Source organism: Perca fluviatilis, chromosome 9 (assembly GCF_010015445.1).
Source record: "Perca fluviatilis chromosome 9, GENO_Pfluv_1.0, whole genome shotgun sequence".
NCBI lineage: Eukaryota > Metazoa > Chordata > Actinopteri > Perciformes > Percidae > Perca > Perca fluviatilis.
The window spans coordinates 25,057,131-25,084,820 of NC_053120.1; the positions used below are offsets into that span (position 1 = coordinate 25,057,131).

The following is a 27,690-nucleotide window of genomic DNA, read 5'->3' on the forward strand; positions in this document are numbered from 1 at the left end:
ATGTTTTAGCATTTTTCTAGGAACTTATTATTATATCAGTTGGATCAAAGTGGCCTAAAACATTTCACCAGTGCCATATTCTTCAATTAGATGGTTAGCTTATCTTTAAAACAGAAAATATATATATATATATATATATATATATATATGAGTCGGTACATTTAGTAGGCTAAATGGGAGTTGCAAGAATACATCGCATAGTGGACTTCCTTAGCCCTGTAATGTTGAATCGGTGAAGCTTTCTACTTCCAGTTCACAGAGAGAAATCAACTCCAAAGTATTTTCCTGAAGATCAGAGTCTATTTTGAGAGTGAATATATTATTTTATTTAACTTATTTTCATTATTTGTCCTTTTAGTATTACTTATTCATTTATTACATACATTTCTTATTAATATTGAATAAACCTCTAATGCAAAGATGTATTGAACTTATTTTACAGTGTTCTGCCTGTTTTATTGTTGTTTTCTGTATTGTTGGAAGAAGGAAAAAACATTTGACCAAAGAAATAAGATTAGAAACCACCAATGTAAAGTTGTCATTTTCTTATTTCATTTCCATTTTCTTTTTGTTCATACAATGGTGCAATATTTTCTGTGAACTTAATCATCCCAAGTGTTGACTTTGGTGTCCTCGGTACTAGCTATGGCCTAGTGAGCTCATCCTACAGGTACTAATGTTGTTTTTGTGGTTTTATTTTTTACCATAGATGCAGACAATCGATCTTACCGCACAAAGCATCCTGATGTCAAAGAATCAGGTCTAGTCAGCAAATAGCTCAAATAAATAATTAAATTTTCTGAACGTGGCTGATTGTCTGCTGCATACACCAACTTATCCATTGGTGACAAGTGCGATCATTACAAGGTGCACTTTCTTATAAGAAAACAAAGTATTATTTTGAACAAGGTGTGACTGTCACTGTTCACATCTCATCACACGTCAGATGCTCTGAGAACATCCTGGGGCTTGGCTACATGGCATCAGGTTGCATATTGCTACAAATATATTCTCTTTCACACAAGCCACACACCTGGTGCTGTGTTTATAAGAAGAAGCAAGTGCCAGGGGTCCTAAATCTCCATGACAACAATATGTGGAAATGTCCAAAAACCCTTTGACATCTCAGTGGTGCTAAAAAGGAAAGTTAAAGACACAATTACAGATACTTAGAATCAGAAAGGATTTATTGCCAAGTAAGTAACACTTACAAGGAATTTGTCTTGGTGGATGGCACATACATAAACATATTAAACATTGTTATGAAATAAACAAACAATAAATACAGAAACAAATATGTACATAAAACTGTTTAACATTAAGAAAAAAGGGGCTGTATGGAAAGTGTTGAGGGATGTGCCAAAGTTCAGAAAATATAGAATGTGCAGAGGACAGGTATATACAAGAGGTCAGACATTGTCAGCAACACAAATTATATATTCAAGTTTTAGAGTCTGTTCTTTCCATACTGATTGGACAGGAACGTGACTAGCTACTTTGTTTTCCAACATGCAACTTTGTAATCAGCAGTTGGTTTTAACAAGCATGAGCAAAAAACATACATTTAAAAAAAAGGATTATTAAACATCCATACTTCATTTTCATATGTTTTTGTTTTCTTTGGTTGCATAGGTTTCTGTGCACCGAGAGCACCACCGTCAACCTTCCAGTATAGCTGAGATGAGGCTGTTTGTAGCTCTCAGAGCTCTGTAGACAAAGGCTGCCTCGAGTCCCAGATGACAGCCAACAAGCTGCAGGTGGACCATGAGCAAAATGAGTTGGTAAGCCAGTTTATGGAGCTAAAGCGTCAACAAGAGGGAGAAAGCACTCTGGCAGAGGCAGACTGAGCTCAGATGCACGCTGCTCTGAAAGTATTAAGAGCCAGCGGGGACGGGCAGGTGCACTTCTATAACAGAGGACAAGGAGGATGGCTTGGGAATGGGCACTGATGACAGCCTTCGGAGGGGGGCAGCTTGCCTCACTGACCGAGGCCTTTAACAAGAATAGCACACATCACATCAGGCGTCGTTCAGTGACCTGCAGACGGGTGTGAACTAGCAGTGAGTGTCAAGCTGCAGGCCAACACACATCACACACTCATCCAGAGGATGCTTTGGACTGACTCATTTCACAGGTGTCATTAGTGACTGGCTGGTATATGAAAGTATTTTATCGTTACCTGAAATTTCACACTTTACTCACAATCACATACAGTACATTTTTCTTTTTAAGATTATTTTTTGGGGCATTTTAGGCCTTTATTTCTATAGGACACATTAGACATGAAAGGGAAGAGAGAGGGGGAATGGCACGCAGCAAAGGGCCGCAGGTCGGAGTCGAACCCGCGGCCGCGGAGGAGTAAACCTCTATACAGGTGAGTAACCGCTTCACCAGGTGAGCTACCCAGGCGCCCACAGTACATTTTTCATCATGGATGCATTCACTCTTCCCTGTTTTGCTGTCCGGTAAGCAGTGTGAGCATAACAGGATGATCATGGAACAAACACAATACCTGGAAAGCGAGCAGAGCTGCAAACTCCTTTTAAACCCCAGTCACAAGCTTTCTGTTTCACTAAGACTCCATCGTACTCCTCTGCCGGCCTGTGCACCTATTACAACACTAAAATCACAACTTACAGCGGGGACACAGCTGCCAGCTGTGTTTTGCTTTCTCTTCATAAAAATGGTTAAGGAATGGTAGGAATGCAGGGTGAGGGAAGTGAACACAGACACGACCGCTCAAATGAGCATAATCCACTGGTCTATAGTCTTTATTGTTTCAGTTCAAATCAAGACAGCTCGACATGTGAGATACTTGGCCACTGAATATCAACATATCATACAATCAGTGCAAGAGTCATCCTCTAAAACTATACATCGTCTCAAAATAAAACGGCAACATTACACACTATTTGTACATCCTGGCTTACTCATAGTTAAAGTCTTAATCAAACAGCTTAAAAACTTTATTTAGGAGGTAGAAACTTCAACTAAAGAGGCGGATTGAAACATCTCGGCTGAGACTAAAACACTGGCAATACCATTAAAAACATGGCTGTCTAAGGATAATAGATTGCTAAGGTTGTGTTAAATACTTAAACCTATGTACCACAATATGATTCATTGATCTATAAATTAGCATAGAGAGTGTTTCACAATATATTAGCTCTAATAAAACATAAGAGGCTTAAAATCCAAGAGAAACATTGTGCAGTCTTGCTTCATACCTATTAATCTTGCTGAAAACAAGTAGCAAGTTCTTTATATTTTCATCCTTTTAAAAGACAATTTCACCCATGCCCAGAATGAACAAAGTCATACAGTGAGAACTGAGGTTTAAATAAGTGAAAGAAACTACAAATCCATAGCAAAAACGATTGTAATCTCAGGGTGGGCCACTGACATTCAACTACAGTATGGGCTCTTAGAGCACAGCACATCCACAACAGAGGTGAAATGGGATGACAATAGTGATCTGAATCCTTCCTACTGATGCTACTGGTCCTCTTGTAGGTAGACCATGGCAGCACTGTTGTGTCACCGTGCAGAGTGTGGCAGAGCAGCCAGGCTGTCCTTGTTGGCCTCCAGGAAGTGACTACAAGCAGAAAAGGTGCTGGAAAAGCTGGAGGACAGGCCAGCAATGTCTGTGGAGATGTAGGGGAGGACACCTGGTGTGGCCTGGTTGTAGTAGGTGATCTGAAACAAAACACATCAGGTCACAATGTAGTGCAGCAAACCACTGCATCTTGTACTGTAGTTACTTTAGTTTTGCAAGTTGTTAGTGTTAGAATGCATTAATGTGCTCGTAGCAAGCGCGCGTGCTGAAATGTGTTCCCTTCTCATTTGGCCAACCTTGGTGACAGTGCTGGACTCTTCCCAGATTGTGAAGCCAGCAGAAAGCACCTCTCCCCTGGTGGAGTCCTCAGTGGGAGGGTGAGTGGGCAAAGTGACAGAACGCAGAGCGATCAGATATGGGTCCCTGAGAGGGACAAATAAGGATAGCATCATGAGACTTGATGAAAAGAGCAAGCGGAAGGCAAAAATGCAATATCTGGTGGCATACAAATATAATATAAGGTGGAATAGCAAATCAGGAAACCCATGGGATAGAAAATACAGCAGTGAAGGGACAAACAACATGTAAGATGACAGGAGCAGGGTGATTTCTAAATGTTTATTACTTGGTGTGTTATACCACTTTTATTATACCAATACCTGGCGTCACATGGCTTTCTTCTGGATGCCAGCAAGATAAAGTCCTGGCCTTTGCCACCTTTAGTGACAGACGGTGTAACCACACGATAAAGGGTGTCATCCTCGTCTGCTTGGTTGATCACCTCGCACTCCCTGCAGTGGCCACAAAGTAATGAGCATGTGATAAAATGCAAATATTAGAATAAGCGTCTTGTGCTGCTGTCACAAATAAATAAGAAATAAATAATTCTGTAACTTCTTGAATTAAAGGACAATTCCGGGGTTATTAACTGATGTGTACCTACTCTGTCGCTCTCTGGGACATGTTTTCATGCTAATCGATTTGAGTTTGGAGCTTTGACGAAGCTACCGCGGACCGCTGGTTAGCTTACAATGCTAGTATTTGGGGCATGGGGGCACTCAAATTAAATTGTGTACCCCCATGCCCCAATCATTATTTAATACCACTAAAAAGGCTCGAAATATCACCACAACTTAACGTTAGCATAATGAGGTCCCTAAATGTGAACCGAAGCATTGACAACATTGTAAGTGTACAGATAGTTTATTAAAAAGATAGATTATAAAAACAGTCGCGTTCATGTACTTGCGGGAGCCATCTTGGAAACCAGTCATGACTAGTCGAACGCCGTGCAACGTGGAATCTCCATAGACAGTATGAGAATCTCAGACTCATTTGCACAGCGCTCGTTTTTCGACTAGTCATGACTGGTTTCCAGATGGCTCCCGCATAAACAGAACGCGACTGTCTTTATAATCTATCTTTTTAATAAACTATCTTATCACTTACAATGTTGTCAATGCTTCGGTTCACATTTAGGGACCCTCATTATAATAACGTTAAGGTGTGGTGATATTTCGAGCCTTTTTAGTGGTATTAAATAACAATTTAATTTGAGTGTCCCCATGCCCCAAATATTAGCATTGTAAGCTAACCAGCGGTCCACGGTAGCCTCGTCAAAGCTCCAAACTCATTCGATTAGCATGAAAACATGTCCCAGAGAGTGACAGAGTAGGTACACATCAGTTAATAACCCCTAGGTTCGTTTTGCGCCAGAATTGTCCTTTAATTCAGTTTGCAATATCCAGTCCACATAACTGCTTCAGCATAACCGTGTGAGCTTTCAATGGGTTTTAAAAAAATGAAACCGTATAGTTGTGACCATTTTTTTTTCTTCTGTAGAAACCAGTGGGTTTTTTGTAATTAGTTGAAGAATAACATAGAACAGCATTAGAATTATCCTTTAAGCTTATTCTGCTGATGAATTAACTGTAAGTTGCTGTGCGTCAGATAAAGCTACTCATACTAACTCATAGTGTCGGTCCCACTCCTTTCTCCTGCTCAGGTCCGAGAGTAGGTGGAACGTCTGCTCTGCCGGTACGCTGACGTGCATCTCCACTTTGAAACACAGCATGTGGTTTTCCTCCAGTGTGTACAGTCTGACCTAACAATGGGGCACATCCACAAAGAGGAGGTGGGCTCTATGTCTATAAATAGGATATGTTCCAGTTATCATAATGTGAGTTTGAGTGCTGTCAAAACTGCCACATTAACTGGTGGGTGCATGAGAGATTATAAATATGGTAATTATACAAATGTAAGGGTGTACTATATTCAGGTCTTATTCTCTAAATCTCTGAAAATGACTTTTGGAGCAGATGTAAGTTTAAAGTTTCAGCTTTAGACTAAGTTGTCTAACATAAACTGCATTATTCCACATTTTAACTAAAGCAATATGGGCCTACCTCCAGGACAGCCACTGTGACTTTGCAGCTTGTCCAAAATAATACAGATCAGAATGTGGTGGAATCACAACCGCTGTATCTATTTAACAAGCTTTATCCTGGATGACGATACAAAAAATACTGACCTTGTTTTTCTCAAAAGTTAATACCCAGTTGTTCCTGGCATCCATTAGTTTCAGTGCTGATACATTATTGTAGCTCAGGTACATCTACAAAACAAAAGGACTGTCTGAACTTTAGAATACAGCGGCTGGCAATATCTTATGAGCCTCACTAAGCATGTGTGCCTCTGTTTGCCAGAAATTGCAATACCTGGTTACTTGGATCCCAGGGCACAGAGACAGGCACTTCAGTTTGCTTGCAGGAGATAATGTATTTCCTGTAAACATGTAGGGCACAATGATTTACATTCAGGGACAAAAGGAAGACCTGAGAACCTGATCATAATATGAAGCTTTTTTTGTTCTAGCAATGATCCAACACATTTGGTCATCAAATGGTAGAATAAAGATTATACTGGAGGCCGGGTATTTTACAGTTGAACAATGAACTTATTATGCTTGATAGACTCTGCACCAAAGTCTGCTCAGCTCTGATATGCTGCTCTGCCAAGTCATGTGCTGCTGCAGAGTATTGTAAACAATGGATTCTGCAGCACAGCACTGGACAAACGAAGCAATGATGACACTGGTTCTGTATTACTTCCAGTGCTTTATACTGCAACCATGCACTATAAGTGAATCATTAGAACCTGACATAGAGCCACTTAAGCCTCAAAACATACTTTTCCTAACGTCATAAATTTTGTAAAGGGAGCAGATGACGGTGTTGTGAATCCTTTGGGAGATCGAGAATAAATTTTTTTTGCATATGAAGCGAACATTTTACACATCTGCAATAAACCCTCCGATATATCAGTGTAAAGGGTTTAAGAGGACATACTGACCTATCAAGGCGAATCTTCTTCCTGGCAACAGCTTCTAGATATCGTCTTTTTCCATCCTGTAAAACATGGGGAAACCCTTTGCTAAAATCCTCATAAAAGGATGCTTACTTTGTGAACTTGGTACTAAAAATGATCTTTTTCTGTCTCTATACTTTGCTGGACACTAAGAAAACTCACCACAGGCTCAGGTCGTATCCGTGGCAGCGTGCATGGCTTCCTGTCACTGTCCAGAACCTCAAAGGTCATAAAGGCACTATTTATATGGCGCAGAGGTTCTCCACCCTTGTAGGCCTCAGCACACACTCCCACCTCCATGCTAGAGCACATCATGTATGCAGACGTGGGTTCAGAAAAAATGTGCATAGACACAGATTTACAGTATAAACACACTTGTGCATGTTTAAGTTACAGAGATACATTGCAAGCCTGTTTTTAGATGAGTTGACAGTGATTTGCTTCATTTTGTGTACACTCACCTGTGCTTGAAGGAATTGTTAACAATTGCTTTCAGTACCAGTCGGTCACCAATGTGAGACGGGCCACGGAAATGGAACATGTCTATGCTCCTCAAGGTTGGGTGAGTGTGACACAAGCGACTAGATCAAAATATGAAGAAAAAAGAAGAAGGTGTTTGCAGTTTTTTCTTGTGTGATGCTGTTTTGAACTTTGTTTGAAATTTGTTGACATTTTTTAGGAATTACTACGAATATACTTGTTTGTTTTCTTGCCGAGAGTTAGATAAGAAGATCGATACAACTCACATATCTCCCGGTTAAATATGAAGCTACAGCCAGCAGCCATTTAAGTTACCCTGGAAATCCAGAGTTCTCGCTAGAGCACAATTTGAATTTGCTCAGCAAGTCACTCTGGCAACGTGTAATGATGCTCATTACCCATGCCCTTGGAGCCGAGCTGCACCAATCACATCGGTGTATCTGATATAGGCGGGCAAGAGGTGAGCGGTTATCCAATTGCATGCAGTGATATTTTCAAATGCATGCTTGGTGCCGCCCCTTGAGTTGGGCCATTTTTATTACTCATAGCCAGACCCTTAATCTTTCGGATTTGGATCTGGATTTCCAGGCTACGTTTATCTTAGCCTGGCATAAAAACTCGAAACAGAGGGAAACAGCTGGCCTGGCTCTGTCTGAAGGTAATAAAACTCACTAATTACCATTTTATATCTCATTTGTTATATCCACACAAATACTGAAGTGTAAAAAAGACTATTTGTGGTTTTATAGTTTTTTTTTGTGTGGGACTATTTCTTGGCTGGGTGCAGAGACTTCCTGGTGTCTCATAGAGAAGCCAAAACTCCAAGAAATCACTACGCACAGCCAAGAAATAGTCCCACACATAACTCCCCGTAAAACCACAACTTGCATTGTCAAACAAACAAGATATAATGGATTAATTAGGGAGTTTCCAGTCTTTAAACTAAAATAAGCTAACCGACTGCTAGCTGTCGCTTTATATTTAACATGCAGCTATGAGAGTGATTTTGATCTTCTCACCTAACTCAGAAAGAAAGCGATTGGGTTTATTTCTCAAAATGTGAAATTATTCCTTTAAAGCTAGTTTAAATCTAGTATGAAAACTGGACAAGTAGGAACACACCTTGCTGCAATTGTAGCAACATTCTCCATCCAGGCCATGATCTGGCCCCCAAAGGTGCTGACTTGGTGGTTGGCATGTGGCGGTAGCACCAGCTCCACACTCTCCACCCGTGTCCGCTCAGCCGGCACAGCGTCCTGGTACTCCTGGCATTCTCCTGATGAGAGCGCATAAACAAGGAGCTTTAATCAATCAGATTTTAAATGGTGCTTGTGTGAAATCGTTCTGTGTTATAAAGTGCTATGTCTACACCCTGTACCCAGTTGAGCTGTGCTGCTGTTCAGTAGGTCTGTAATGATCTCGGCATGGATGAGCCTCATCCTCCTCCGCTCTGCTGCCAGGCTGTACTCCATCTGCTCCATTTGTGTGTGAGGAAGCACCTGCTTTAGCTGTACCTGTGTACACATAGCACACACAAACTCAGGGGATGTTGTACTACCTTCGGTAGAATGCATATTTCGGGTTATTGCGCCTTACCTTCCCAGCTTCAGTTCGTCTTGCGACAAAGGTAGCAAAGGCATGGCAAACCTTCCACTGCCTGTCGGTGTAAAGGTCCTCACAATTCACCAATATACCCACCTGAAATGAAAAGAATCACCACATGCATCTGATTTGTCTGAAATAAAATGTTCACCATGCTGAAAGCAAAAACAATGTCCACCAACCTCCATACTGGACGTGAAGGCTCTGTTGACCTTTGCTATGATGTTGACGACTTTTCCCACCCTGGAGTAGACAGACAGAGAGGCTTATCTTTACTGTCAACACAGAGCAGTGATGATAGTATCAACACGATCAGGACGTCTCTGCTGTGAGACATAATAATCAGTTGCCGATACCCCTTGGCAGAGTAACATTAGAGTTAATACCTTACCCTATGGTGTGTTCAAAATGGATGTCGTCAACAGATGCAGTGACACAGGAACAACCTGCATGTCTCTCAGCTGGGAGAGGAGAGATTCCACAAATATTTAAGTTGCGCCACACAAAGTCACAAAGCGTCAGCAAATCAGGCAAAGTGAAGGCTTATGAGGTGTAATGATGTACATCTATAAAGACGTACAGAAATAAAAAGGGGGAGGTTTTCTGATGTTTTCCTACCTGACAAGCAGGCTGTGGAGTCCATCCACTTCAGCAGCTGTCCGACACTCAGCTCTCCACAGTGATTGGCGTGGCACGGTAGCACAATCTGACTCATCTTCACTTCAGTGGGGTTTCTGTCCACCTCATCATTCTCCTCAATGAACAGAAGGTCCTGCATGGTGTCTGCATATTTCCCCTCTGACGTCATAACTCACAACTACACGGACAGGAAAATAGGAGAAGTTGTTACAGTAAAACCAAGACACTGCCCACTTTGATTTGGACCCACATACTTAAGTTGAATATAATCATTACAAGTGATCCAAATGTAAACAAAATGGTCGCCACATCACCATCAATTAAAAAATATGATTGGAAGCTGCATCTATTAATACAGCTAAATTAATGTGATGCTGTCCAAACACTTGGTTATATCAGCTGTAGACCACAGGGAGTAAAGCAGGGGCCTTTTCCAAACGGCACGTTCACTTCTGATTCCTTGGTTTTAAACCTGGAACATGTCCTGATGTAGAATCACCAGTTTGCAGGTTTAAAAGTGTTTCTTGGATAGTTCATTTTGAAGTTTGGGATTCATTCATGGACACTTTCATCTGACATAAAACTATCCATTTTGTGGTTCAGGGGTCAGCAACACAGCTGTTTACATCCACATCTTACTAACAGTAACTTAAGTGTTGAGTCAGAGGCTTACTTCCAAAAGACAGACGTTTGTATACTTTTTTCATTACTAAATGTGAAAACTGGACTCAGTTTGGACCTTTGCTGCATCATAAGACGCTTTACATAATCTGCAACTCGGTTTGACGTCTGAGGAATTGCTCAACATTTGTCCCCTAACTCAAGGATCAGGGAAAAAAAAAACTGATTTATGTAATTGCAACTATATAACATGTAATGCCTCTCAACTGTTTGAAGAATGTCATTTTACATGCAATGTTTTTGAAAATGTAGCCTGCGACTTGTCTTTTTAGAGCATGTTTAAAACTATTTTAAGGCATGCGGCTAAATGAGGTATTCATGGAAACTATGCGTTGGGACCCTGACATGTTTGCCCATAACTGCCGCTCCAGTGGGGCGCAGTGGTCACCTGTCTTTCCTAAGTGTCAGGAACTTCAGTGACCTTTACAATGACTTCAAGTGAAATTTAGACATACCACAACATTCACCATTAACTTCTGTCGCACAAGAATAAGAACACACGAGGCGGGCTATAAATATAAATCCCTGCTGTTCATTCAGCAAAACAAGTCGTAGCAGTAAACGTATACACAACAGCGTCACCCTGAAATAACAAAATAAAAATGGCTTACCAAATGTTCAAGTCACTGCTGATGGTGAAATGAAGATAAAGTCCTTCAAGTGCCAATAAACTGTCGGCTACAAAACATTGATACGGGTGACAAACTGCAGCCTGCGACCCGGACCTCTTTTCATTTCACCCACTCCTCAACAACTTTATAAACACACACATTGCAAACACGCTACTGCTGGAGGGAGGGAGGGAGAGAGAGGGAGAGAGAGAGACCATCCCCTGTAATGGTTACATACGTCCACATTTTTAAGGTGGAACTGTAGTTACCTTATATTTAGGAGCTAGTGGCTGCACTATTGGAACTACTAGAACACTATTCAAATAAATCAATACAAACTTTTATGGATACTAGAAAGACTGTAAACAGTGTTTTTTTTTCGTCAATAGGAATAGGGCATTTTAATGTCTTCCATACACAAGTGACTTTTGAAAAGTTAAACCCATTAAATCTTCATAATATAGGCGAACTAACAATGATATCTGAGGAACCCACATACTGTATATAATATCGACCTTTTATTGATTTGCTGTGTATCATAGGCCTTTACATTTTCTAATTTCTTATCTAAGAGAAAAACTATTATTCTGTCCCAAATCATCACCATTTTGTGGTTCTGATGAAGCCAAACCTAATTGTTATTCCTATAAGTTGATAATTAATGCACTCAAAAGTCAATAAAATATAGAAATATGTGGCCCTTTTTTAGTATGGAGCCCCAGGTTAACAGAATGTATGTAATGAAATGAACACTGTTTTAATTAGAATTGAGGGTCAGACCAAATAAACGTTGCCTTTAACCTCCGATCTGTTGGCAAAAAAAAACAGAAAACATTTACGGTCTTCTTTTATATTATAAATATTTAGATTATACTCTGTACATTTCTTTTATTGTAAAATATTAATTTGGAAGGAAAACAAAACAATTTTGGTTAATTTACCAGAATAGTTCAGTAACACTGCATAGGTCCGAATCAACAGGGGAACCATTAACTAATCTTCATTAAATTACACTTATTGATATCGCAGCTATCAACGTCAAAACAGCAAACTGAAAGCACAACGAGGCAGACCTTAAGGATAATGGCGCACTCTCATTGGCTGTGGGCTGCATCAATCAGGCCTGGCCCCGCCTCTTCGCCCCGGACCAGGCTCGGTTGAGTCGTCGGGTTGAGGAGGAGTGCGGTTGGAGTGCTAGAGGGTCGCGGCCGCGATGATCTGACAGATGAAATAGCGGAAAAAAAGGAAGAGAAGGCGGTCGTCCACCCACACAAAACATGTTCCCCAAAGGCAAAAGCACCCCGGTGCCGTCGGACGGCCAAGCACGAGAAAAGTAAGCTCAGAAACGTTTATTATTGGGTATTTTGCCTCGTAAGTTGTTCCCTCTTGCTCTCTGTTGTTCGCTGGACGGACTAGCAAGAAGAGGCGATTTCCTCCTACCGAGAATGGAATTGAATGAACCGCCTTGTCTGCTCGCCATTCCTCCCCTGAGGTGTTTCTGCTATCTTTTGGCTTTTTGTTCAGTTTGGTTGTGTTTTGACCGGCGGTTGTCTCGTATTTTTGCGTTTATTCAGTCGAGAGCGCGGAGAGCAGAAAACAATAACATCGTCTTGCTACACAGTACATTGTTTTCTCTGTTGCGCTCTGGATAGGCTCCGTTTTTATTTCCCTCAGCCCCATCAGTGCCACCAGGATACTGTACCATAGCTAATACACAGCAGGCTGGTGGTATGCTTTTTTTTTAATATTTAATTTTACGTTTCACAACACGGCGTTAAATTAAACTGTTTCGTTAGCACTTCATTTTAACCTGCTCATTGTAGTGAATCTTACACAGGTTTTGGCTGGGTTACACAGTCCCCCATTTAATTTTTCAGCATTTTGGCATAGGCTATTTGGCAGCCATTGTTCAGAGGGCCTGTGCCCGACTCTAGTCACTCAGAGTGGCCGTCGAAGAAGATTTGAATCTGCCGTTTATTTTTTTGCCAGTTTGCCATGTTTGTTTTAAAATGAAACCTAACATTTATGCTATTTTTTTTCACTCAGGTTGGCTCTGTACGTCTATGAGTATTTGTTGCATATAGGAGCACAGAAGTCCGCACAGACCTTTTTATCAGAGGTATGTGAACATTTGGGGAAAAGTTCAACCATACTATTATATCCTTCTTTTTACATTTAAACACTTTTACGTAAATGTTGTATTCAAATAACGTATGTGTTCTTGTAGGAACCACAATATTAAAATGTTTTTTGATTGACAGCCATGGATAATTATTGAAATCCCCCTTTCCTAGATACGATGGGAGAAAAACATAACACTCGGAGAACCCCCTGGATTCCTACATTCCTGGTGGTGGTAAGTGATAATGATCTAGTCTCCCTGTAAACATGTCCAGGGGTTGTTTGTGCTTTTTTGTTTGCTTCATGAGCTGTCTTGTCCACAGTGTATTCTGGGACTTGTATTGTGCTGCACCAGAGAGGAGAGAGACATGTGACCACTCCAGTGAAGCAAAAGCCTTCCATGATTACGTGAGTAGTGCTTACATGGGAACTGTTGAACATATTGCTCTGTCTTCTGCTAAGGAAGACGGCAACCTTTTACTTTCAAGGCTAAGAAGTGGTGTAAATTATGGGCTTCCAACTCGGGTTGTGCAGGAGTTTTTTTTTTTGTTGTTGGACTTATCAGAGCAAAGTACTCGTAATCTCTGTTTCTCAACACTCAAGTCCTGACAATCTCCCGCATTCTCCTTCAAGAATGATAGAGCTCCAGGTTATTGTTATACCCTTTTAGCTTGAAGAATGATCATGATTCACCCTGAAATCGTGTCTCTCTGATTTCTGCATTTTTCTGCTTTATTTAGTATGTTTAGCACTTTTTTTTTTTTTTTTTTTTTTTTTAGAGATGTAATTAATTTTGTTTTGCCTACTGCACCTTTTTATAGCTGTATTTAACTACCTAATGCAGTTTGGGACAGTATTTTTTTTTTTTTTTCTTCTTCTGAATTTACGATCGGTCATCTTGCCCTGTCGGTGGGTCGAATGATGCGTCCAACAGTGAGCTTTATAGGTTTCTGGGAAAATGATGCTGATGTCAGCATGTTCTGAGACAGACCTGTCGAGCGCTCTCCCCCTATCCACGCCACGCTCAAGCTCCCTGCTTCAGCTGTGAAGACAAAATAAGAAACTGCTGTGTGTTCTGCACAACTTCTGAGACTTTATACACAAACACCGCTTGATTGAAGACCTCCAGCTGCCCTGATGGGTGCTAGTTCAAGTATATATTGAAACATACTATCTCTGCAGTGACATAATCCTAATGAATCTGAAACTGAAGAACTGTAAAGGCAGTCTCAGGTCCCAAATCTATTAAATATCGCTATCATTCGGTAGCACGTTGCTCCTCTTATGATAGCACTTCCATATTTGCATGGTGTGGGTGTTTTGCATTGTGATAATTATGCCATTTTAGAGATTGTGCTTTCGTGTGCTGCATTCCCCACACACACACTTTGAGTCAGCATTCAAAAAGAGCCTCATGAGGATCAAAGAAAGTGCGAACTGCTGGTCACTGCCTTCTGCTGTTCCAGCACAGCCAAGGAAAAGACATGAAAGGTTAAGGAGTCCCCTCAAGATATGGTATGTAGGTTGATGATGTATCTGACAGGAAGGGGTTAAAACGGAGATGTTGGTCCTGCTCTTGGCAGATAGGGTTGTCAGGGTAACAGGCCTCCTGATCTGGCAGGTGACCTGGGAGCCAAGAGAGAGGCTACAGCGTTGTTCTGCCCTTTTCAATAACCACATTCCTTATTATTCCTAAGTCATACAGACAAATGAGTGCATTTTGTTTGAAACCTGCCTTAATTAACAGAGACAATGGACAATGATTGCAATATCTTTGGTTGGATGTTTTTGTATTGTGTGATTGTATCTTAAATTGTAGAAGTGTGACAGATTTCAGAACTCTGCATCTGTTTTAGGGAGAGAAAAAAAATCATCTTTTCAGATTCAGACATAAAAAATAACGATTCTTACAATTCTTATATTTTACAATTGCCCTTGTATTATAATGAGGTAACATCCTCAGACTGATTTGGACAGATTAAACAACACATAAGATAGATTGCAGCTCGTGGTTGGACTGAGACAATTTTCATAACATGGAAAACATTAAGCAAATGAAGGAACAGTGAATCGTCAGTTTGGGAGGTGTGCTGCTGCTGTGGCAGGGAGCTTTGAGAGTTTCTGTGCAGTTAGCTTTCCCCGACATCTTGTGGTTGCCCTTCGCTCCGATGTGGGTTCTCCTTGTGTTTATATGTGGATGTTGGGGGTCAGGCAAGTGTGTGTATATGTGTGTGTGGACAGTACAAGTCCTTGGACACTAGCCTTTGTCTAGGTGTGGGGGAGGTGAGCGCTGCTCTGTTAGCCCACAGCGCTCGTAAAGCCCTGGCGTATTCACGCTGGGCTTGACGAACGCTCCCCGAGGGGCCCCGTCGCCATGGCGTCAGTGGCTGATTGATGGCTGTCACGGAGCTGAGGGGCAGTTTGGAAAAAGGAAAGGGGAGTGGCACTGTGGCATATGCCCGGCATCCACCACCACCACCACCACAGAGGAGCTGAGGGAATAAAATGAGGAGGGGGTTGGGGAGAAAGAGAGATGAGAAGTGGAAGGGACCTGCTAGAAGTAACTAGAGAGAGAGAGAGAGAGAGAGAGAGCATCCAGTCAGGATCCAGAGTGGTTTTTATTATGTTGATTGATGGTTAAACATTTACAAGCAAAACATAGGGGCTGGTTTCTTTTGAGCGTTGGTTCCAGTGGAAGAAGTGAGGCTGTTAAGAGCACGCTAGGTCAGAAGCCGGTGGTTGGGTGGTCTGGGCTGCACCAAATTGTACTCTTTATTCTTTCGGGTTTGTGTCTCTCTCTCTGTGTTTAGTGTATATCATTGCTTTTTCACGGTTACCTCGGTTAAACTCTTGGTCATCCTCACCCTGCTCTCGCTCTCTCTCGCTCTCCTTCTTTCTCTCCCCCCATATGTTCCCCTCTCCCCTCTCTCTCTGTTCTTGTAAAGAAAGCACGAGCACATCCGCCGCCTCTCTGGCCTTTTGTAACCTCCTTCAGTGATTCAAGAGTTAAGGGGAAATTTGTTCGGCTGGGATTGCTTGTGTACTATTAAGTACACACATGTACATGCTGAATCATAGTGTGTGTGTTTGTGTGTGTGGGGGGGGGGGGGTAGTAGTCTGTCTTAAAAGAGGTCCCCTGGGAAGTTGTATGGAAGGCCCCAGACAAGAGCCTCATAGCCCGGGGCAGGGCTGAGGCATCTGCCCCTTTCCTGTAGCAGAGAGTCTGTGGACAGACGTGGCTCGTTGTTTAGACCGAAAGCAGCATCAGGCTGTTTGGGACAGTCTAGCAAGCACAGCTGTGTGCTTTAGTAAGACATGACCCGATCTAACATAACATGCCTGGGAACCCACCACGCACGTTGTTTTTCAGTTTCTGACTTCTACAAAGCTATGCAGATTGTTGACATTGTTTTATGACTCATTACCTTAAATACAGCTGTGTTTTACTTCATTATTACTGTTCAGGCCTCATTCCAGGAATGGGCTACTTAAGGGTAGAGGAACAAAACAAACTGCCGTTGCTGTTTCACCATAAAGACAGCAGGCAGTGTGGTCGTACGGACATTTATATACCATTCTACTATGAGACCAATCATAAACTGATGAACCTTTTAATAAACAGAGTAACTTCTTCCTCCAGTTGCATCTGGAATGTTTTTTTGTTGTTGGTTAAAACACAACACATACTTTCCTGAAGCTGAAGAATTTGCTACTGATCTCCCATAGGAGTGGCAATTGATATGCTATTTGAATGTTATCAGAATGAGGATGAATATCTTTAGACACAAGCTTTAAATAATACACTCATTGAGCGGACCGCCACTACTAAATGTATATGGTAGAAACATTGTAATTCTGAGGCAATGGCGGAAGCTTTATGGTAAATGCAATCGGGTGCAAGGCAAAAAGTTTCCTTGACGACGTTGACTTTACTGAGCGCAGAATCGGGGACGTCTTGAGAAGCGTCGATGTTAATAAGGCCAAGGGGGACCTGATCACAATACTTGCATCTAAATATTCTCATGAAAAACTGGTTCCTCTTCTTGCAACTTGTTTTACTGGCTTCACAGTTCATGGCATTGTCCCTGACTCAAACTCAGTGCTTTTAGTTCCTGTCAGACACCATAAAGCAGCATATAATAGTATAAAACCGTAAAATAGTAGTGATAACATGAGCTCTAGCTAGTATCCTTCCCAAAGTATTTCATAGAGTTCTAAATATGTACCCAGAATCCTTTTTTTTTTTGTGTGTGGAAAACCGGTCAGGCTGTGCAGGTTAGATGGAGTAATTGCTGGATGACTCCTTCCCAGTCAGTAAGTGTGTCAGGCAGGGTGAGGATGACTTGCCTGAGCAGTTCAATTCCTGCAAAAACAGGTAGTGTTTTGTGTATGCAGATGATTTGGTTATATTTTCTCCATGCAGTGCTGATGTTCAAGACTCCCACCCAATATGGTGCTGACTTTGACAGCAGATTAAATGCCAAAAAGATGCGTATTTATTAATAATTTGATACTAGAGGGTGTCAGAGGATGTTATTGTGTGTAAGTGTTATGTCGCTAGCCGTGTGATCGTCGGCATGTGTGTTCCCTCATGTCAGGCAGCGATAAGAAACTTAATGAAGGAATGTATATGGATAAGGTAGAAAACATACATAATTGATATACTGGTAAAACCCTATCCAAAGCTGCATGTTATACTTCAAGTTCAGAGATATGAGGACTCTGGTGCAGAGTCTGACAATGGGTGATGCCCCATCGATGTGTTCAGCGTGTGGGTTTCGATAGTCTGAAATGCATTCAATGTTCTAAAATAAAGTAAGTCCATTGGTGACAAATTTAAAAACTTGAGAGAAAAGTACAAACTGTCATCACTGAGCGAGGACAGTTTCTTGTGCCTTTTTGGTAGAAAGCATCACAGACCAGCCAGGTCACTAAACAGACCAGCCATGTCACTAAACATGTACATGTTGCTTGCACCATAGTGGGATCAAGTTTCATAGTTTTCTGGGTATGTGAGCCATTTTTTTTTTTTTAATTTGTAAGTAGGTGCTCAGCAGGCTGTGAATTTGAGTGAGTCATTGCAGGTCTAGAAGTATGCATTGTGTGACACGTTTTGGATCTTAATTTAAACAGTGAAAATTAAGTTAACTGTGACTCTTAGTTAAAATGTATTCACACAGATTTACCAAATTCTGAATGCAACTATTTGTACTTGAATGGGCTGGGAGTAACTGGTCAAGTCGAGTGCAAATGTGGTCTGCGGATGAACTGAAATCTCCTCAAAATGTCTTCTCCTACACATGTATAGCAGTATATTTCAGTAAAGAAACTGGGTTTACAGGCTCTCTGGCTCCATGTTCCAGTGGTGGTGGGGCCTGATGAGACGTGACTTCTCTCTGTGGTCTCACTTCTCTCTCTGCTGAGGTATTTCACAGTGACCCTGCAGGGGCAGCCTGAGCAGATATAATTAGGGAGGGAGCAGTCGATACCAGGGAGTGTGTTGGCTATTGACCAGTGATGTCTGCAGAGCTCTGTGTGTTTGTGTGTGGGGGTGCTGGTACATCCATCCTTGTAGTAGTCATTGCTTGTTTGCGTACATCTACGCTATAATGTGAGTGAGCTGCGCATTAAGAAATGGGTCTTACGGAGCTTCTCTCGTTCTGTAGCTGTTCTTTGGAAGCCAAACCCCACAGCTCTGGAGACATAAGCCCATCTCAGATTGCCTCAGCTACAGGGAAGAAAAACTCAGTCAATTAGGAGCGTGTGACCGAAGCAAATGGCACATTAGTGAATTAGGGCTGCGGTTTGAGCAGGAAATCGGCCCAGCAAGCCCCTGCTGTGTAGCAGCACTTTAAAGGCACTGACTCAGTGAATCCCACTGATACTTATCTGATCCTGGATCCTGGAACAGCAGGACACAGAAGCCTCAAAAAGGACCCCAGACCCACAAATGATGCAGGTCTACACAATCCATGTTGGCGCTCTCGTTTCTTTCTCTTTAAAAAAATAAATAAATAAAAAAAGAAACGGTGCGTCAAATGATGTTTAAACAGCAATAACATGGGATTTAATCCTTATTTAATTCACAAGTCTGGACACGGATCAAGAAGAAGTCACATAAAGCACATTAACCCGTTCAGATCGACAACCAGCACATGTTTAGCGGAGTTAGAACCTTCAATTCCTCAGATGTGCTCCTCCTGTGGCCAGCTGTGCCAAGAACCGCGGTCATGAAGGGATAAAATAGATTTCCAACAATAACGTTTTGTCTGCATGTTAAAAGTTCCACGCAGGTACTGAGATTGCAGTCTGTCTTATGGTGTGCGGCACATTGAAAGGTTGTAATGTTGGTGTTTTGTGTCTTCTTTTTTTTTCTTAGAGTGCAGCAGCAGCCCCCAGTCCTGTGATGGGAGGGATGCCCCCTGGTGAGGGCATGCCAGGAGGACCCATGCCACCCGGCTTTTTTCAGGTCAGCCAATCGCCACACTGATGCTGTCTGGTACTGTTAGGAATACACTTAAATCGACTCCAGCCCCACTTTGCTGTTTTCGCTTGATAAATCACTTCATAATAAATGATCAGAATTGTCATGAGTTGGTATTCTATGGATGGCCAAATTATTTAATGGACTGATCATTTTGCTGGCTGCACTTCTGCAGGCTCCCGCTTTGTAAAATGCGGTCAGGGTTTTGTATATCTAATGAAGATGTAGGTTTCCACATTGGTGTCTATGTTGCTTTTGTCTTTTTTTTTTTGCTCCACTCTGCTCAGTGAGCTTGTAGTAAACATCATAGACGGTGTGTCTGCCTGGGCCCCTCCAGTGCTGTAAACAGGCAGGCGTGGCCTGGCCATTTTCCCTAATGGAGAAATCGAAAGGTGCAGCACCTACTGTAAATCAATATCTTGTGAGGGTAAACTCTTGGCAGGCAACTGTGTGGAACAGACTCTTAAGAGGTGACATAAAATTGCAATGTTGCTCTGCCTCCACTAGACCAATCTCAAACCCACCAGCTTATTATGTACTAGAAGCCACAAAGGCGTGACTTATTATGTGATCATGTTAATATCAGGAAAGACATTTTGACATAGATACATGAACACACTCATACTTTCCATATTAGAATCCATTGGAGGAGGCTCAATTAGACCCCTCACTCTCTGTCAGATCAGCAACATTAGCGACACAGTGCCGGTGTTTAGTGTTGTTATAAAGCTAATTGCATGGAGCTTAATTGACACTGGCAATTCAGGGAAATTAGCACTGATAACATGCTGCATGCAGCAGGCTTCTTGATGACTTGACTGACAGGCAAAAGAGCACACATCCTCTCCATCTCTCGGTCTCTTTTCTCTCACGCAAGGCTTTCTCTCACTCAAGGCCAAGTCATTTGCTTGCTCTTTTCTGCGCAGTGTTTTGTACATGAAACTGTGCGTCTTATTTTTGTACATTTTTGCGCCACACTTTGGTTCTTGCACTCCAACTGTCCTCTGCCCTGCAGTAACCCTGCTTCTCTCTCTCTGCCCCTCTTTTGTCACTTCTGATTTTCGCTCCCTCTTTCTCTCTTCGCCTTATGCTCCCCTCTCTCCCTCCTTCCTCCTTGCCTCTTTATTTTGTGCGATGCCACAGGGTCCTCCTGGTCCCCAGGGCTCTCCTCACCCTCAGCCTCCTCCCCCTAACAGTATGATGGGACCTCACAGTCAGGTAACGCTCCCCCTTTCTCTCCTTTTTTTTTCTGTTTTTGCTTTCTGCGGTCATTTGGGAACGCTGGTTCTCCATGCTGATGATTCATGCTTTGGCATCCGTCTCAGCTTTATGCTTTAGGCTGCTTTCAATATTTGCAAAAAAGCAAGCTATTGAGAATTAGAATAGTACTACATTTTGAGAGATGTATGTCACTTGTTAATTGAAATCTCATGGAGCAATGTTGTTGCTGTTGTAGTCCTTCATGTCGCCTCGCTTCGCTGGAGGCCCAAGAGGTCCCCCCATCAGGATGGCCAACCAGGTAGATCTCTCTCATATACACACACACACACACACACACCACCATGGAGGAAAAATACATAGCACATATTTAAAACTGCTGTTTCATTGAGTCTTTGTGTTTTATCCCCGGTAGCCCCCAGGCGGAGGACCGGGTCCTCATCCCATGCTGCCCAACATGGACCCAACACGGCCACAAGGTGCGACCCAGTATTGTTTCTACTTCATCTACATTCTACACCTGCAGTAGAGAAATTATTTCCGGGCTTATCACTTCATATACATTTCCTTTTTCCTTCCAGGCCATCCTAACTTGGGGCCAATGCAGAGAATGAGCGGCCCTCGAGGCATGGGACCTATGGGGCCCGGCCCTCAGGTAGACTATTCTACTTGCATAGAATAATATCACCACTGCCTTGATGACACAGTAGTCATTGGTCTTCTTTACTAGACCGGTTTGTAGACTCATTTGTATTCAGGGCTCCAGACTAACTTTTTTCACTAGGAGCACAGTGGCCCCAAACTGAAAATTTTCGGGGCGCAACCAGAAAATTTAGGGGCACACACCAAAAATCAACATGCTAACCAAATATTCACATTTCTACTAATTTCCACTGTATTACTAATAAATACTTTGATAATAGATGCAGAACTTACAATGTGCTGTTTCAAATTCAGTGTCACATTTGAAGATGCAACATAGAAGGCACCGTTGCTGTCATGACAGTAAACAAAATATAAAAAAATATACCAGCTCTAGTCTACAATTACAATGAATTCAACTTAGAATTAAGCATGCATTGTTTATGCTACTACCCTTAGGGTTGGGTACCTTGCGCATCTGAACCAATATCAGTACCGATACCTGAAATTCTGTTCCAGTACCCAACGGTACCTTTTTTCGGTCTTTCCCTCTGTAATTACAAAACAATTGTTTCAGTTGTAAAAATAATTCCAAACCTATTTATCCTATGTACTTAGAACATTATGTTATCTTATTAGAATATGTTACACTCTAAAGAAATTAAACAAAAATAAAAATAAAACCCCTCCCTCTCTCCTCCCAAACCCGTCCGTACAACCCATTAAATTGAATAATTATTCATTTACTCACTGTAACTTTTATTCTTGTATTTGTATATTATTATATTTTAACCTGTTTTATTTTCATCATGACATTTTTTAATTTCTCTTCAATGTTTCATGTACAGCACTTTAAATTGCCTTGTTGCTGAAAGGTGCTGTAGAAATAAATTTGCCTTGCCTTCATACCTCAGCCTGCCAGTCAGTCCCCAGGTCCAAAAACCACTGTTGTGCCTGCTGCTTGTCTCAGAGGAAGTGTAACGTCAACAGCACCGCGACCGCTTTCGGCCTGCCATTAATATCATATCGCAGCAAACGCTGTCTGCATGAAGTTATGAAAAACTGTAACCATACTTGTAACCACTTTATCGGCATTTCCGTGAGTCTGTGTGACTTCAACCAAACTGCAGAGCCGACGTAGTTTGCACCGTCTGCAGCTCTGTGTGTGTGTGTGTGTGTGTGTGCGTTTGTCTCAGAGCTCTGCTCTCTGCCAATTTTCAGAGAGGACAGATAAGCTTGCGCTTACACGTTCAGGTACTGACATTTCGACATTTAACATGTAAAAAAGGGGGGCAAATTTATTGGTCGCACATGTGCGACTGGATGTAAAATTCAGTCGCACACTCTCAAATTTTGGTCACAAAATGTGCCCATTTGGTCGCAGTCTGGAGCCCTGGTATTGTATTTTGTACCAACCGAATCCGAACCAAAGTTATGTTGATGGTTTGCATTGATTCTTCTCTTATCACTGCACCCTGTGGTTTAAAATCAATGTTCACAGAAAAATTTATGATTTTTGTTTGTCTTCTCAGAACTTCGGTGGCGGGATGAGGCCTCCACACAACGCCATGGGTCCTGGTATGCCAGGAGTAAACATGTGAGCCTTTTTTAAATTTGTAAAATATATTCTCTCACAAGTATTTCTACCTAAATGCATTTTCTAACTAAATTGTATATTGGGCTTACCATCTAGGGGTCCAGGGACTGGTCGGCCCTGGCCCAATCCCAACAATGCCAACTCTGTGAGTACTAATGCACACACACATACACCCAGAAAAATGCTGGTTCAGATTGCAGTCAGATCTCCTCTCAGAGCTGCCGAGGTCTAATGTGCTCCAGGGTTCTAGTCTGGGATGTAATTGTAGTATTATGTGTCAGGGTTTCCACAGACAGTTGGACAGACCGCCATAATGATATTAGGATGATCAAATGATGAATGATGACATTTTGAGGAATAGAAAGGGTTTGCACTCACCCATTTCTGGTCTGTAATATTTGTGTTTTTGGTTTCAGATGCCTTACTCATCACCCTCTCCTGGTGCATACGGGGTGAGAACACATCTTAACTCACACATACCATATGAATTTCAGCTTGGGGAAAATACAATTTTAAAGAGCATTTTTACATGTAAATGTTTATATGTTTATTGTACATAGGGTGCTTCTGGAGGTGGGGGCCCCCCAGGAACTCCCATCATGCCCAGCCCTGCAGGTTAGTGCTTCCCTGACCTTAGCTGTTAATCATTGCCCTTTTCATGCACTATTGAGTACCATTTATATTAGGGGTGCACGATTCAGAAAATGTAACGATTCGATTTGCTATAAATTTTTAGGCTCAAGATTCGATTCAAAATCGAATTTTCGATTCAAAAACGGTTCTCGATTTAAAAAAAAAAAAAAAAAATTCACGGGCACCCTGATAGCTCAGTTGGTAGAGCAGGCGCCCATATATAGAGGTTTACTCCTCGACGCAGCAGGCCCGGGTTCGACTCCGACCTGCGGCCCTTTGTTGCAGGTCATTCCCCTTCTCTCTCTCCCCTTTCATGTCTTCTGCTGTTCTATCAAAATAAAGGAACATAAAAACATAATCTTAAAAAAAACAAGATTCACAGTATGTAAATGTAGTTACTTTTCCCATTTGATTGCAGTAGGAAAAGAAATTCGTATGTATATATGTATGTGAATCGTTATTTGCAATTCTATGACTCGATTTTGAATCGGTAGAGCTTGTATTGCGATACGAATGTGAATGGATTTGTTTGCACACCCCTAATTTATATATCATTGCATCTTTTCCAGACTCAAACAACTCTGGTGACAATTTGTACACCATGATAAACACTGGATCCGGCAACCGAAACAATGTAAGATCTGTTTCATCGTTCTCGTCATTAAGTGTTGATATTGTGACCATTGAGTAAAGTAGAAGTACTATTAGTACAGTTAGCATACATTTGAAGACGGAGCACTTTCTAGAAAATATTGTTTGTATCCCATTAACTACCTAATTACTTGTATCCCTTTTGCATCAACCCCCACCATTTCGGCTGGATGTCCCCCCACCTTCCGCTTTCTTTGTGTTGGCATTCTAAACTGGTCGATTCAGGAAACATCCTCCGAGCTAGAACCAACAATCAAATTATATATATATATATATATAATTTTTTTTATTTATTTATTTATTTATTTATTTTTTTTGGAGTAAAATTCTCCTCACACAGTCAACAGCCATTTTAATTCCAGAGCTCGCCTCCCTACGTTTACACGTTCCTTCCCGAGGCTATTTTGCAGAGGCAAATTACTTGCGTCCGGCGCCTAGCCCCGCCCAAGACAACTGTGATTGGTTTAAGGAAATTTTCTCCCATCCCGAAATGTTGTGTGGACTAGCCAGACCTTCCTGCGCAGCGCTTTGGAGGAAGGTCTGGCAATGCGAGACTAGTGGGATAGTGACCGTTGATCTGGTCTACACATCCATGTTGCTGGGCAAATAAATGTAATCTTTTGTTGGAGTTGAAAATGATTCTACTTTTACATGTACGTCACCACTGTAAAGTACGAAAGGCTTAAAAACAATTTGTTTTTTCTAAACTTTAATTACTGAAGTTCTTCTATTGATTGATGATAAAGTTACTGAACCTGAAATTTTACTTAATGTTCCATTCCACCAAATTACATTATATGATCCAGTCCTGTATCTTTCTCACGGTTAGATATAGGATGTAGGATCTAGGAGCTTTCAGATCAATCCCAAGCTCCTGCATACCGCTGTTGAAGAAAAAAAAAAAAAAATGACAACAGAAAAACACTGGACATTTATTTATTTAAGGGTTAACAAATAGTTTCTCTAGGAAATGTTTACTTCCTTGTCCATAGCGCTGACCTGCTTAAAACCACTTGTGTCCTGACCTTACTAAAGCACATTTGCACCTTTTTCTTGAGTTGCTCTATTCACCCATGAATGTATAGAAAAGATTTCTGTTGAAATAAAACAAATGCCCTTGTTATAAAGGTTCTGTTTGTGTGTTATTTGATACTGTAGGCTACTGTTTCAGTCACTCTCTTGGAGCTGAAACAAGGAAGTTTCAGTTGAAAGAGGGACTGAAGTTCACAGTAGCAGAAAGAAGTAAATGCACCGTGTAGTAACGGAGTTCCTGCTTCTTTTTAGTCACTTTTATTTTGAACCTCGATGCCGACTGTGTTGTTGAGATGTGGTTAGTGAGTCCATGCTGTCTTGTTTCCCCTCCAGTTCCCTATGGGCCCCGGCTCTGACGGGCCCCTGGGAGCCATGGCTGGGATGGAACCACACCACATGAACGGGTCACTAGGTAACACCACTCACTTACACAAAATACACTTACTAAGAAAACACAGAAATGTTCGGGTTGCATTAAATGATTTCGGGGAATACTATGTCCACTGTGTCCACGTGGTAGTTCAGTAGAGGGCAATAGAATATATTTCAGGTAGACCCACTGCATAAATGTGGCTTTCTTATGGTCATAGAATACAAACCTTGTCTCATTGGTTTTCATATTGTTTCATTCTTAGGCTCTGGTGATTTGGATGGAATGAACAAGGTAACTATTGTAACCATTCAGAGAGTTTTTGTATTTTGAGCTTAATCGTAAATAAAGTGAAATAAAAAAAAAATAAATAAAAATAAATCTTTGTTTCTAGAATTCCCCAAACAATTTAAGTGGCATTAGCAATCCTCCTGGGACCCCAAGGGATGACGGGGAGCTGAGCGGAAACTTCCTCCACTCCTTTCAGAGCGAGAGCGTGAGTCTCCCTTCTTGCCAGTTTGTCTCCTCAGCTAACATCAGTGGACTGTTGGTGACTGTAATAGTACTTTGATGAAGCCAGAGGTAGAGCGCTGTTGACCACACAGAAAAGCCACAGTCCCAGCACATTGACTACAGCAGCCGCGTGGAGAGCTAGCCGGGCATCTGGCCAAGGAGAACATGCTAGGGAAGAGGTGTGTATGTGTGTTTTTTAATCCTCTCTTTCGTGTGCCTCCACAGTACTCTCCAACCATGACGATGAGTGTGTGACCTCCCCTCCACCCCACCCGACATTATTTGCCATCATTCCGAGGATCTGAACTCCCTTTAGGACACGGCCAAACACATCAGCACCGAATCAGGGACAGGCGCCATTTTGGTTCCACACTAACGCCAGAATGCTGATCGGAGAAAAATCAAAATGGCTGGCGACTACTGCTCCTTGCTCAAAATGAAGGACAATTTCTCCATTTATCACAAACCCCAATTGTGACGAAAACCAGCTACTGAAATGCATACATGACACGTTTTATGTTCTTTGCAGAGTCCCGACATCCCTCTCAGTCCCCTCAACCCTAGAGCGAAGAGAGGGGAGGAAAAAAAAGAAAAAAGAAAAAAAAAAGGTTGACGTTTACCTCTTGTACTTTTTAATTATTGCTTTGTGGTGCAAGATGTGCAGGAAATGTCTCCGCTTTTGTCACTTAAAACACTGGAGAGTGTGCATATGCATTGTGAGCTTGGAAAGTCTTTGTCTCGTCATTTTACTTAACGCCATGCATACTGTGTCACAAAAGTCAGTTGACGTAGGACTCAGAATTTGCCTTTTACTCTGTGGCCACCTTTTATGAATAATGTACCGTCCTCCCCAATGCCCACCCTTCTATTTAAAGAGGTTTTGTAAGGGGAAAAGACTTGAAAGATTACGGCTTTTATTTCGATGACCTTTCACGGTATGTAAGTGCTCAGATGGTTCTTACAATGCCAAATTGATCTTGTTTGATCAATTTTAGTCTCCTGTCGTTGACAGCAATGCGATTCTGCGCTCTTGGCTGTTTAATTTAAAGAGCTGGATTGCTGTTGCGTTCTGTCAAGGGAAACCAGACTTCGGCATAAGAAGTGAGTGCATGAATGCTGAGAATCTGTGTACAACATACTACCTAGTGCTGCTCTTCTCTATGTGGACACCTGCTTTAAGATGTGGTGTATATCTCTTTACCTGTCTGTGCTTAACACTCTGTGCTCTTCATCGTCGTAGCCTTCCGTGTTATCTCCAGTTTGGTTGATTATGATGAAATGGCTATGAATGAGCCGCCCATTTTAATCTCTTATACTGATTGGTTGTAACATACTTCCTTCCTGTATCATTGGTCGTCCCCTTGGCCCTGCCCCCTTCTTGCCAGCCCACAATTTCATTTTATTTTTGAATATTTTGATACAATCTTTGACTACATATATTGCCCCAGTTATTCAGTTAGTCAAAGCTTTCTAAACCAATTCTAGTAGGCATCA

At 41.8% G+C, this 27,690-nt stretch overlaps 2 protein-coding genes across 4 annotated transcripts; one reads left to right on the forward strand and one right to left on the reverse strand.

Annotated features, from left to right (window-relative positions):
• Nucleotides 1–2,753: 2,753 nt before the first annotated feature.
• Nucleotides 2,754–11,115, reverse strand: acot11b (acyl-CoA thioesterase 11b). 2 transcript variants are annotated; one of them, XM_039812392.1, is made up of 16 exons: nt 10,936–11,112; nt 9,623–9,821; nt 9,396–9,465; nt 9,187–9,247; nt 8,999–9,100; nt 8,781–8,916; nt 8,525–8,678; nt 7,384–7,503; nt 7,085–7,223; nt 6,908–6,963; nt 6,274–6,340; nt 6,087–6,170; nt 5,527–5,660; nt 4,216–4,347; nt 3,853–3,979; nt 3,401–3,696 (listed from the first exon to the last, which is right to left on the reverse strand). In XM_039812392.1, the coding sequence occupies exons 2-16, from the start codon at nt 9,810–9,812 to the stop codon at nt 3,538–3,540; spliced, it is 1,731 nt and encodes a 576-aa protein (XP_039668326.1). In that variant the 5' UTR covers nt 9,813–9,821; nt 10,936–11,112; the 3' UTR covers nt 3,401–3,537. The 2 variants fall into 2 exon arrangements, with proteins under 2 accessions (XP_039668325.1, XP_039668326.1); XM_039812391.1 differs by lacking the exon at nt 3,853–3,979 and having other exon boundaries at nt 2,754–3,696; nt 10,936–11,115.
• A 965-nt stretch (nt 11,116–12,080) lies between these two features.
• On the forward strand, nt 12,081–26,792 carry ssbp3b (single stranded DNA binding protein 3b). 2 transcript variants are annotated; one of them, XM_039812027.1, is made up of 18 exons: nt 12,081–12,268; nt 12,982–13,054; nt 13,230–13,291; nt 13,380–13,464; nt 19,436–19,525; nt 20,684–20,758; nt 20,997–21,059; nt 21,174–21,237; nt 21,340–21,413; nt 22,933–22,997; nt 23,094–23,142; nt 23,414–23,449; nt 23,558–23,612; nt 24,200–24,264; nt 25,647–25,725; nt 25,949–25,977; nt 26,078–26,179; nt 26,422–26,792. In XM_039812027.1, the coding sequence occupies exons 1-18, from the start codon at nt 12,213–12,215 to the stop codon at nt 26,449–26,451; spliced, it is 1,152 nt and encodes a 383-aa protein (XP_039667961.1). In that variant the 5' UTR covers nt 12,081–12,212; the 3' UTR covers nt 26,452–26,792. The 2 variants fall into 2 exon arrangements, with proteins under 2 accessions (XP_039667961.1, XP_039667962.1); XM_039812028.1 differs by lacking the exon at nt 20,684–20,758.
• Nucleotides 26,793–27,690: the final 898 nt, after the last annotated feature.